This window comes from Quercus lobata, chromosome 1 (genome assembly GCF_001633185.2).
Source record: "Quercus lobata isolate SW786 chromosome 1, ValleyOak3.0 Primary Assembly, whole genome shotgun sequence".
NCBI classification, from domain to species: Eukaryota; Viridiplantae; Streptophyta; class Magnoliopsida; order Fagales; family Fagaceae; genus Quercus; species Quercus lobata.
The window spans coordinates 15,975,285-15,987,366 of record NC_044904.1 but is presented as its reverse complement, the minus strand read 5'-3'; the positions used below and the strand labels follow the sequence as shown (position 1 = coordinate 15,987,366).

At 34.4% G+C, this 12,082-nt stretch overlaps 2 protein-coding genes across 2 annotated transcripts; one reads left to right on the top strand and one right to left on the bottom strand.

Moving 5' to 3' along the window:
- Positions 1-5,229: 5,229 nt before the first annotated feature.
- LOC115982001 (high-affinity nitrate transporter 2.1) lies at positions 5,230-7,677 on the top strand. The gene is made up of 3 exons (XM_031104505.1): positions 5,230-6,050; positions 6,148-6,263; positions 6,598-7,677. Exons 1-3 carry the CDS (start codon positions 5,238-5,240, stop codon positions 7,262-7,264), a joined length of 1,596 nt encoding a protein of 531 aa, XP_030960365.1. The 5' UTR covers positions 5,230-5,237; the 3' UTR covers positions 7,265-7,677.
- A 253-nt stretch (positions 7,678-7,930) lies between these two features.
- Positions 7,931-11,623, bottom strand: LOC115980896. Its single transcript, XM_031103098.1, has 4 exons — positions 11,536-11,623; positions 10,030-10,181; positions 8,411-8,559; positions 7,931-8,332 (listed from the first exon to the last, which is right to left on the bottom strand). The coding sequence occupies exons 1-4, from the start codon at positions 11,579-11,581 to the stop codon at positions 8,245-8,247; spliced, it is 435 nt and encodes a 144-aa protein (XP_030958958.1). The 5' UTR covers positions 11,582-11,623; the 3' UTR covers positions 7,931-8,244.
- Between the last annotated feature and the right edge of the window lie 459 nt (positions 11,624-12,082).

Sequence of the window (12,082 nt, the reverse complement as noted above, 5' to 3'; positions counted from 1 at the left end):
AGTATAACTTAGGGTGGTAAGGTGTTATTCTTCCTTGAATATATATATATACTAGTATTATACCCATGTAAATTGAATGACATCGGCAATTATGATTTTGATGTTAGGTCGGATGTTGTAAACTTGTGAGTTTTGTAAAGGTTGTGATTGATTTTGGGTGTTTGAAATGTGTATTTTGTTTTGGATTTAGGAAAAAGGAAAAGACATATTCTATATCAACTTTTATTTTATAATATTCCTCCAAAGTTATTTTTTTGTTTCTCATTACTTGAACTGAATAATAATAATAATAATAATAATGGATATGTATGTTCAATTTATAATTATTATTTTTTATGATGAACTCATTACTAACTAAGTTCTATAATAATTATGCTATAATATATGCACAACATTCTCCAAAACTATTTTACATTTATTACAACATTATCCGTACATTGTACGAACAACCTAGTAGTTAGGGGTGACAAAATCTAACACGACCCGTGAACTTGACATGACTAACCCGTTTATAAACAGGTCATAGGTTGAGGCTAAATGGGTTTGGGTCATATTCGGGTCGACACGGCTGACCCATTTAATAAACGGGTCGTGTTCATGTTCAACATGTGAACCCATCTAACCTGTTTGACCCGTTTAGATAATAAAGGTATAAATTTGTTATTATTGCTTAATTTTTTGTTGTAATTATATGTTTATTACTATATTTATGGTTGTAATTGTATTTTAATTTTAGATATATAGAAACTAATAATAGATTATTTAGGTCATGTATGACCTATTAATCAAACAGGTTATTAAACGAGCTATTTGTATTAACTTTTATATGACTTATTAATTAAACAGGTTAAACGTGTCGGGTTGGATCAACCTGTTTAATAAACGAGTCGGGTTAGGGTTGAGGATTCTTGACACGTTTACTAAACAGGTCGGGTTCAGATCAACCCATATAGCAAAGTACTTATGGCTTGACATGACATGAACCCGACCCGCAAACACGAATTGACACCCCTACTAGTAGTTGTGTTTGAAAATTACAATTTCAACCCTTTAAATCATTTTTTTTAAAGCTAATTTTCCAAATAATTTGAAATTAAATGTCATTTTCAATAATTATTTTATTAAAATAATATTATTTTGTAAATTTTTCCACTTAAAAAAATAGAAGAAGTTTTTTTTTTTTTTTTTTTTTTGAATATACAAAAAGGTCTTACATATAAGATGTAAAGAAACATCCAGGTTTCCAAAAAATCAAAGCTTGAAAAGAATTTTAAAAGACTTTAACTATACTTAGCTTACTCTTCATTTCCCATCTCAACCAGAGACGAAGCTGTTGTTGGACCTGGGGGGCAGGGTGGGGGGAGGGGGAGGGGGAGGGAGGAGTGACCTCCCAGATTTTTTTTAAAAAAAATAGTATATATATATATAATATATATAATATTAAAAAGGGGTTTGGGTCAATTGGGTTTCAGGTCGGGTTGGGTTAACCTGTATTTTTCACATAAATTTTTTTATTATAAAGAAAACAACATGCATTGCCATTTCGAAAGTCATGCAACAAATTACTTGATGTAAAATGCATTACTTTGAATTCATGACTTATATCAAGAATGAACTACACTTATTAATACTTAATTTAATAATTTTAAAATTATACAAATCCGAACATTACTATTTAAAACAAAATAACACAAAGATAAGTAAAACAAATACACAAATTTTATTTCTACACAATATCAATATCCCAAAATATAAAACAAAATCACAAATGACTTATTGGATAATTCATTTGACAAAAAATAAAAACATATAAGAAATTTACAATCTTGAAAATTAATTTTATAATTTATTGTCAATTGTGGTTGACACTCTATTTCAATTTGAGATATACACTAAAGTTTGATTGTTTACTTATTTATATATGGTCTCTTTCATGAATATCATATTATTGTTAAGCAACATACACTCTAGGAAATATTATAATTTACTTTGAAAAACTGTTTATTTTGGACATAAATTGTAAAAAAATAGGTCTAAGTATTCATAATTTATATTAATTTGATATTTTGGCTTCACTATTTTCACATTTGTGAATGTTTTTCACACATGTCTACAATTTTAAATCTATATTTTTAACTGTATTGTAACTAGATTATCTTGGCATGTATTTTGCTATTTGATATCTAAAAATCTTTACTCATTATAGAATATTCAATAATTCATTTTTCAATTAATTTACATGCAATTATGTAAATGTCTCAATTGTTTCCTTAAAACTCACAACAAACAATTAAACCAATATTATCTTAATTTCATTATTTTTTTTACCAAAAAAAAAAAAATTTTAAAAATGGTTCGGGTTCGGGTTAAGTTGCGGGTCAAGTCATGGGTCATCCCGTTTTTGCTTCGGATAAAAAAATGGGATTCGAATCAATTATTTTTCGAGTCAGGTCGGGTCAGAAAAGTATGACCCGTTTTGCCATGTCTCACACATATAATAAAAGGAAAAAAAGAGGGGGATTTCTAAGCCATTCCAAAAAAAAAAAAAGGAAAACCTAACTTACGATTGAACATAGAGGAGAGGAGTTCGGTAGCCAGCGGCACTATAGGTCTGCAAAAGCAAAGGTATCTCTCTCATCTCATATTGAATCCTTGTTTGGTTAACTTCGATTTAATCATGTGTTGATACTTGATACTGTTATGACTCATAGACTTGTAAAGAAAACTCTTTACTTGTAAAGAAAACTTTAAAGAGAGCATAGAGCAAGAGCAGGGACGAAGAGACTTTTAGAGACATAGAATATACTAGAGGAAACTAGAGAGAGAGAGTCAAAGAGAGAGGTAAACATCTGACCTATCTTTGTCTCTCTCGTTAATATAACCCATAATTTATATTCTTTTATAAATAAAAAAGTTGTCATTTGACAAACACAACACAACACGTCACTCCTATGACTATTGCCATAGCTTGTGATGTTTTGTGATTTTTGTTTTTTTTTTTGTAGTTTTGTCTTTAGTGTTTTTTTCTATTAGTTAGTGTCTTTTAAAACATTGAAGATATATTTTTTTTGGTAAATAATTAAAGAGATTATTTGCAATTTCAAAATTTAGTGTGAGTTTGAATACAACGTTTTCAACTCAACGTTTGCATCCGTGCGTTTTTTAGTAGGTTCCGTACACTATTTACGAGACCCGTAAGTACTTTTTTCAACAAAAACAACTTTAAAACTAGATTCGATTGTACTATTCATACATTTAAAAATTATTTTGCTATAGTGTTTTCAGTTTTCAAAAATAAGCAGTATCCAAACAAACCCTTATTGGTTAGCTGTTGAATGCTTGTGTGCATAGTGCTTGTCTATCGTGTGTAATGATCGTAGATTATGGACCATATAATGACATAATAATTATAGATGATTTTGATCATAGATGATTTCAAAGATTTAAAAAGACGGCGGATTCTATTTTCATAAATAATTGCATTGTAATATCTTAAAAAACAATAATTTGTGTATTTTTCTTTGTTGATGGTTTATTAAATGAATGTTTATTTGGAGTTTCAATTTTTTTTTTTTTGGTTTATACTTCTGCCCCCTAATTCCAAGTCCTGGCTCTATCCCTGATCCCAACCACAAACCACTGAGGAGCCCCAAAAATAAAACACAAAAGAACTCTAAGAGCTTGTGAAAGGGTAAGATCACAGATGGCCTTTAAAGTTTATATTATATAGTTTGTGTCTTCATCAACCCTGCCAGCAACCATGAGAAGAAACTGCAATTTGAGTTCAAAGGAAAGATGTACTTGCCATATAGTCTGATTGATCTGATAAATTAGTAAGAGAATGTGGGCCATTGCAATTTTAATATTAGTATGGTAAGGACACGCAAACAAAGCACGCCATTATTAATATATTGTTTGTAGAATGAAAACTTGGAGGGAAATACTGAGAAATTATCCAACTGACTGGCCGATGATTGACTTTCAGGTAGCAAAAAATTCAAGCAGTTTGGCCAGTTGGTAGTGCAGATTCTGCAGAATGATCAATACTATATATTTGTGTGCCGGTACAACTTTGTCCCCCCTCTTAAAACCGTTATTTTAAAAATAGATTGGATCTATACTTATGTTGTTAATATTGATGCATGTATCAAGATTCAAGAATTCATTAACCATATTAATATAATGCTAATTATTGTTGCGCACATTGAGTTATACACTACCATACACAGTTCAGCTGAAATTGTGTTTTGAATTGTGTGTTCAATACACGCGATGTGTAACTATCACCAAATTAACCGCTCCATGCACTTCCACTACCTTAGTATGATAAACAGTCACACTGGCACTAAGTACTGTCCTTCCATGTGCCTTTGTCCAAGATGATACTCGATCAACTTGATCTTGTTACAAGAACTGACCTGTTTGTTTTCGTAGGTTCCTAACCATACCTAAACTTGCAGATGGGAACTAGCAAAATTACGTGACCAAGAATGAAAAAAGGAAATAAAATGGTGCATGGCTTTGTTCTTAACGAATAGAAATCTTCCCCCTCAAAAAAAAAAAAAAAAAACGAATAGAAATCTTCCATTTCACTTTATGTTCCATAAACTGCAGTATGTTCTGCTTTCAATTCCTAAAAGCAGTCCGTTAATGGAGTATAAAGTGAAATACTCAAAATAAAACAAAAGACATTTATTAGTTAACCATTGCTAGACCGACTTAGAATGCAGCCAGTTACACGTCATGGTCTAATGGGTTGGATTCCTACAAACTGATGTAAAAGAAAACTTTGTCCTACATAAAATTAGATAAATAAGAACTCTCTCTTTAGAAAATGTATATACATTCCAAAAAACAAAGATATTTAGAGTAGGACATAAAGAATATTATATTAGCAGAACTCTATAATCAACTTGAGTTATTATAGTCTGGTAATCATTAATCAATAATCAAGCAGCTAAGAGCTCCTCTATTAATGGATACCTGACCTGACCCCTTCGGTGTACGATGAGGCTTTTTTCTTGTTTGTATCGAAGATGCGGCGAAAAGGATTCTATACGTGTTTGTTAAAGATTCAAGTACATGGGAGATTGGCCTTTACGAAGGTCAACGTTTATACCAATATAAATACCATAACATCCTTGACTCCCTTACACAAAACCAACACTAGCTAGCTATACTTTTTTATACTCCCCTTCACACATTCTCGAGCACTTTCCAAAGAAAGAGAGAGAGAGATGGGTGAAGTGGAGCAATCCCCAGGAAGCTCCATGCATGGAGTAACAGGCAGAGAACAAACCTTTGCCTTTTCTGTTGCTTCACCAATGGTCCCAACTGATACAACAGCAAATTTTGCTTTACCTGTTGATTCTGAGCACAAGGCCAAGGTGTTCAAGCTCTTCTCCTTTGCCAATCCTCATATGAGAACCTTCCACCTTTCTTGGATTTCCTTCTTTACTTGCTTTATCTCCACCTTTGCCGCGGCTCCACTTGTTCCAATCATTCGTGATAACCTCAACCTAACCAAAGCAGATATTGGAAATGCTGGAGTTGCTTCTGTCTCAGGAAGCATTTTCTCTAGGCTTGTAATGGGTGCAGTTTGTGACCTAATAGGACCAAGATATGGATGTGCATTTCTAATCATGCTCTCAGCTCCAACTGTCTTTTGCATGTCATTCGTGTCAAATGCTGGAGGCTATATTGCTGTCCGTTTTATGATTGGATTTTCTCTTGCAACATTTGTGTCATGCCAATACTGGATGAGCACAATGTTTAACAGCAAGATCATTGGGCTTGTCAATGGCACTGCTGCTGGTTGGGGCAACATGGGTGGAGGAGCCACTCAACTCCTAATGCCTTTGCTCTATGAATTGATTCATCGTGCTGGCGGCGCCACCCCCTTCACTGCCTGGAGGATAGCTTTCTTTATCCCTGGGTGGTTTCATGTGATCACGGGGCTCTTGGTCTTAGTGCTAGGCCAAGACTTGCCGGATGGAAACCTCAGTACCTTACAGAAGAAGGGTGAAGTTGCCAAGGATAAATTCTCCAAGGTCAGTTTTGTTGAGCTCTACTTTTCATGTTTTTTTTTTTTTTTTTTTTTAAAAAAACAGCCAAGAAATATTAGACTAATTTGGTTTTATGTCACAGGTGCTGTGGAACGCTGTCACAAACTATAGGACATGGATCTTTGTCCTCCTCTATGGCTACTCCATGGGTGTTGAGTTGTCCACAGATAATGTCATTTCTGAGTATTTCTATGACAGGTTAGTCTCCCTCCTCTTCACTAGTCCCATTAAAAATTACAAGAATCAGGCTACAATACAACAATTGTTCCTTAACAGCTTTAGTCCGTTAGCAATTTTAGTTTCTGAAGTTTAAAGTAATCATTTTAGTCTCTAAAAAACTTTAAGTCATCTTTTTTAGTCCCTAACAAAGTGATGAAGTGTCAGTTTTTAGTTTGATTACATCATCTAAAGGATTAAATCGACCACTTTATACTTCAGGGAATAAAATCACCTGTAAGTTAAAGTTTAGAGACTATAGCAGTGTATTTAAGCCTAAGAATTAGAAACTAACCGTCCGTTTGATATGTGGCAGGTTTAGTCTTAAGCTTCACACAGCCGGAATGATTGCTGCCTCCTTTGGTATGGCCAACATTGTTGCTCGTCCATTTGGTGGTTATGCCTCTGACTTCTCGGCCAGATATTTTGGCATGAGGGGCAGGCTATGGACCCTTTGGATCCTCCAAACTCTAGGAGGTGTCTTCTGTATCTGGCTTGGCCGTGCCAATTCATTAGCTGTTGCTGTCTTGGCAATGATCCTCTTCTCTGTTGGAGTTCAAGCTGCGTGTGGAGCAACTTTTGGCATCATACCATTCATTTCTCGGAGATCATTGGGTATTATATCAGGCATGACTGGTGCTGGTGGAAACTTTGGCTCTGGATTGACCCAATTAGTGTTCTTTACAAGCTCAAGATTCTCCACTGCAACAGGCCTCTCTTTCATGGGGGTCATGATTGTGTGTTGCACTCTTCCTGTGACATTGGTTCACTTCCCACAGTGGGGGGGCATGTTCCTTCCACCTTCCCAAGACAAGGCGAGATATACCGAAGAATTCTATTATGGCGCAGAGTGGAATGAGGAGGAGAAGCAGAAGGGTTTGCACCAACCAAGTCTCAAATTTGCTGAGAACAGCCGGTCAGAGCGAGGCAGGCGGGTGGCCTCAGCTCCAACTCCACCAGATTCAACACCAGCACTTGTTTAGTTAATTAAGGAAAGATAAATTAAAGTCATGGTGGAGCTAATAGAAACCAATAATGAGAGCAAAGGATGTGTACAATGTTCTCTGTCTCTCTTATGTACCATGCTCCTTCTTTCTTGCCTCGCATACCTTAATAGTCATTAAGATGAATGCAAGATTTATAAAACATCACTATATATAGTTTTGCAGGACATGTCGGATGGCACTATATGTTCCAATTTCTAGGGAACCATGAACTCATTAAAAATCAACATGGAGCGCACTTGCATGCATTATTGTTCTTTCCTCTGACTGACCCAGATCTGTTCAGTCCGTTCAGTTTCTTGCCCCACCATTTTTATAAGGGCCAAAGCCCACAAACTAATGTGATATGATACAGCCATTATAAGTAGTTTGCAGTGCCGCCTCCATTTGATATTGGGCTTCTCTTTGACCCAGTTATTCAGCCTTGCTTAGTATATGTAAAAACTAGCTTTTGCGCACCCCCCCCCCCCCCCCCCCCCCCCCCCCCACACACACACACACAAATAAATAAATAAATAAACAAAAAGAAAGAGGTTACATCGAATGTATAGTTAGTTACATGCTTTTCTGACCCCTATGAGCCATTCAATTTCAAATTACTCTCAGGTGTCTCTTCAAAAGCAGAAGCAAATAAGCCCCCAGAAGAAATATAAACGAACACTGCTAGCACCAGATTGATACAACTAACAGGCTTGGTTTTATGATATTGCATAAAGAAAAATTCAGGTATAACAAAGATATACACATGCTCATCAATTAAGGTACATTGAACGAAGTTTTTTAGTTCCACTGCAACAAAAAGGAACAATTATAACAAAAGCATATACATCATCCAGCAAGTTAAGTACATAAAAAAAGTTAAATCACTTCCAATCTTCTGAGTGTAAATTGGTGTATCTTCTAATAATGCATTGGAGGGTGCAGCCTTTTCAACTAAAAACAAAAGATTTTAGAGCTCACTAGTAGCTTAGCTTTCCACGACCACCGCAAGTACTACAGTTTCGAGCAGAAGAGCACCTTGTACAGTAGCTCCATTTCTTTGGAAGCCTGACATAGTCCAATTCAGTTCAGTTCAGTGGACTAATTCAAACTTGAGAGAGAGAGAGAGAGTTGACGAAAGAATACCCTGCTGTATATCGAGTGGCCATATTCTTTGCAGTCAATCTTGCCTTCTCAGCACTTTCCTCTGACAATTTCTTGAGCACAAATCCTTCACCATTGCATTCAGAACATATGCCAGAACCACCACAGTCTTCGCAGACTTTTGTAGGAATCTGAATTTTCAAAAGGAATTCAAGTTAAAGAACGTATTGGCCATGGAAAGGAGCTCTAGGTGAACGAGCAGATGGCTCAAAGTATCCCACTCCTTTATTTGTCTTTTGGCACAAATTGTGCAATGACTAAATACTATGCACCTAGTTTTGGTGATTCCATAACATTATTGTCCCAGAAAAAAGGAACATAAAGGGGAAGAGAGAGAGAGAGAATACAAGAAAAGAGAAAAGGTTTGAAACAAGACTTCAAGAAGACCAGCAGAAATTCAATCTCTGATTAACTATCAAATACTGCATGAAACATGACTTTCTTGCCCAATGTTCCAACCATCCAAGGGTTATGAAAACAGATGTTAAGTGTTCTTGACCAATCTTCTTACATTAAACCAACAAGTTTGGAAGAATCATTCCTCTTTTAATCCATTTGTTTCTAAGTGCCCATCCCAGATCCATACCAAGTTTTGCGCTCAATAGCTTGGTGCTATCAAGGCCAATTGTGAATTCTTTAACCCCACCTCAAGGAGTTCTTAAGGTACAAACTAAAACTTGATATATAGTGGTCACATTAATGGTAAATCTGGCGGAAGTTATGAAAATCTATTAGCTGTTCTCATAATTTTCTCATTAAACCTTTTTATATTTAGTTTTTCCTTTTGACTTATGATTTTTTTTTTTTAATTATGAAAAAGGGAGAAGGGAATTATGAGTAAATACAAAAATTCTCATATATCAGATGCCTAGAACCACCATCTTATATTTAAAATTACTCCTAGGATATGGTTAATCATATATGGCACTGAATCTTGTTGAACAAATAAGCAGTTTAAGAGTTCCACCGAATTAGCAATTGAGCATTAAAGGAAACATAAAAAGATTTATTGTTTAGATATTTAGCTACCAATAATTTCTAATGAGTAAATATGGATTTTATTGAACAAAGAATAATACTCCAGTATATAACGAACATAAGACAACTCTTTGATTTGTGGAAAATATCCCATCTTGTAGGACAAATCTTTTTCAATCTTTAATAAATTACCAATTGTCCCAAAAGCTATAGCTCTTAAGAAATGATGAATTTAATCATTTAATCGTAATTCTAGCATCCTATTCGGCCGATTGTTCCCTTAAGATTTGCAAAGGAACCTTCACATAAGAGTAGACAACTAAACATATACAGAAAATAACATATGTTAATGAATGAATGATTCATCAAACTATTACACCCTGGAGCAAATTACAAGTAATAAGATTTTTTTTTTTTCAAACAGTGCAAGATGTCATTTGATATTACTTTTCTAATGAAATATATGTTAAATAGAAAAATCACACCAAAACACTTGCAGATTCCTCTCTGAAAATTCATAGTGACATCAGGTAAGTTGCACATTGCCTGTATCTTAACATGAATACTCTTCTCTAAAGCAATATTTAATAAATTTTATATGTCGAAGCAAATTAATTACTCACCTGAGCGGCCTGAGAAGCCTCAGTATTTCGCCTTACAAGAATAGTAGCTGCAGCACCCACAACTGTGGCAGCAATTGCCACAGAAGCCGCTGTTTCTGGTAAAGCACAAGACACCTTAAATATTTTTCTTCCTTGTCCTTGTGACTTTCCACCTTTTAAAAGGCAATAATTAGGACACAACGATATCAAATATTGGAATCCAAAATTGCTTTGCAACATCAAAAACAAGCAATAAGCTTCTATTGGTTGACTCAGTTCAATCAGATTCCACTTCTATTTGTGAAAATCAGTACATATATTTAGAATCAAAAAGAAATATCTTGCATTCTAATATGAGTTTCTTTCTAGCTGATTTGAAAAAGCACTATAAGCATAGACTTAAACTAACATGTTTGGGTCACATACACTATAAGCAAGAACTTTAACTAACATGTTTGAGTCACATATACCATGCCTCATTCTTTAAATTGACATGTCTTATAAACAGAGGTTTCACGTTTGCATCCAATTCCATTGAATTCTAATAATCACAGTGATCTATTGGTTTGTTTATTAACTATGATTGGTTTCCATTACATTGTCTACAAAACAAGTGCTGATAGGATAGCAGGTGAACTTATTCGAACAGAGGTTAAAACTGTCACGTTTGGAAGCCCAGAACTAGGCAATCAGAATGCTCATTTAATAGCATCAACTCCATTGCAGGTATATGCTTATAACTTGATAAAGAAAGATACAGAATTTCACCCTCCACAATCAAATACAGATTAGCTCAAAGTAATCACTTCACCCATCAAATCACAGAAAGCTCATTGAAGCACACAACTTCAACCAGCATTAGTACTAGTGTCCCCATTCCATGTTTCCCCTCAACACCCACAACAACTATAATTGGTTTGGAAATTTAGAGACAGGGAAAACATCTTTATCTTAATTTAAGACACCCATTATAGCACAAACCTTCCTCCATAAAGATTACAATGAATAGGTATGGTGAAACCACCAAATCAGCAAGAACCCAGTTCTAAATAACACTCAAATGCAGACATATAATTTACCCATCAACAACCGCATACTAATAAAAGCCCCCAATAACTCAATCTATAATTGGATTCTCCATTTAATCACTATCCCATTTCGTCCCACAAATGTATCAACTACCGTCACCAACTTGCAGAACCTATACATCAAATAAGCAAGTCATTTTAATATAAACCAACTACTGCTGTCACTTTTATTTAACAATCTCTTAAAGGGTATCTTCTCTTGGTTAAGTTTCACTACCTAATATACCAAACAAGCATATAATTAAACAATATACTATATATTGAATGGTTCCATTTACTAAGAAGAAAGAGAAGAAATTACTACGATGAACTAGACAACTTGGGACAAAAATATTTAGAGGTGTCAGACAATGACAAGGCAGGTAAACGGTTAAAAGAAACCTGGAAATTCAGTTAAACACACACAGGAGAAAGAGGGAGTTATCATTTATTATCTTACTCTTAGAAAATGAGGGAATTGAGACAGTGCGCAGAGAGAGCTCCATTATAAAAAGGTGACCTTTTTAATTTCCAGCATTGTTAGTTAGTTCCCTTATCCTGGCAGCTGGGGATGTTTTCAGTAAAGCCCTTGATAATACGTACAATTCCAGAACTGCCATTCAATTTAATATCCGTGCAGAGCACGTGCCTAAATGCCAACTTGTGAATTCCACTTACATTCAGTTACTTTCATTTACTTGTTTGTCTCAACATACATTTCTCTAGTTGAATTGATCATGATTAGAAAATCCAACATTTTTAGTGTGTTTTTGGATGATGTTATTTTCCCGTATATGTTTATGCTATAATAATAAAAGTACAGTTCTATTTTGAAAATTTTAATACTTAACTTATGCATTTTTTAAGGTAAAAATTAGTTTTTGTAGTCACATTTGTTTATCAAATTAGAAATAATTTTTTAATCAATATAATATTTTTCTGTTTTTAGTTTAAATTGATGAATGTAAAATTTGTATGTTAATACATGTACAATGAGTGTATTTATT

Bases quoted from the DNA above. Each gene is read 5' to 3' on its own strand.
- LOC115982001 (XM_031104505.1), top strand. From the start codon at position 5,238: ATGGGTGAAGTGGAGCAATCCCCAGGAAGCTCCATGCATGGAGTAACA. The intron at 6,051-6,147 runs GTCAGTTTTGTT...TTTATGTCACAG, and splicing joins CCAAGGATAAATTCTCCAAG to GTGCTGTGGAACGCTGTCAC. The intron at 6,264-6,597 runs GTTAGTCTCCCT...GATATGTGGCAG, and splicing joins TCTGAGTATTTCTATGACAG to GTTTAGTCTTAAGCTTCACA.
- LOC115980896 (XM_031103098.1), bottom strand. From the start codon at position 11,581: ATGGAGCTCTCTCTGCGCACTGTCTCAATTCCCTCATTTTCTAAGA. The intron at 8,560-10,029 runs GTGAGTAATTAA...TTGAAAATTCAG, and splicing joins AGGCTTCTCAGGCCGCTCAG to ATTCCTACAAAAGTCTGCGA. The intron at 8,333-8,410 runs GTATTCTTTCGT...GGACTATGTCAG, and splicing joins GCCACTCGATATACAGCAGG to GCTTCCAAAGAAATGGAGCT.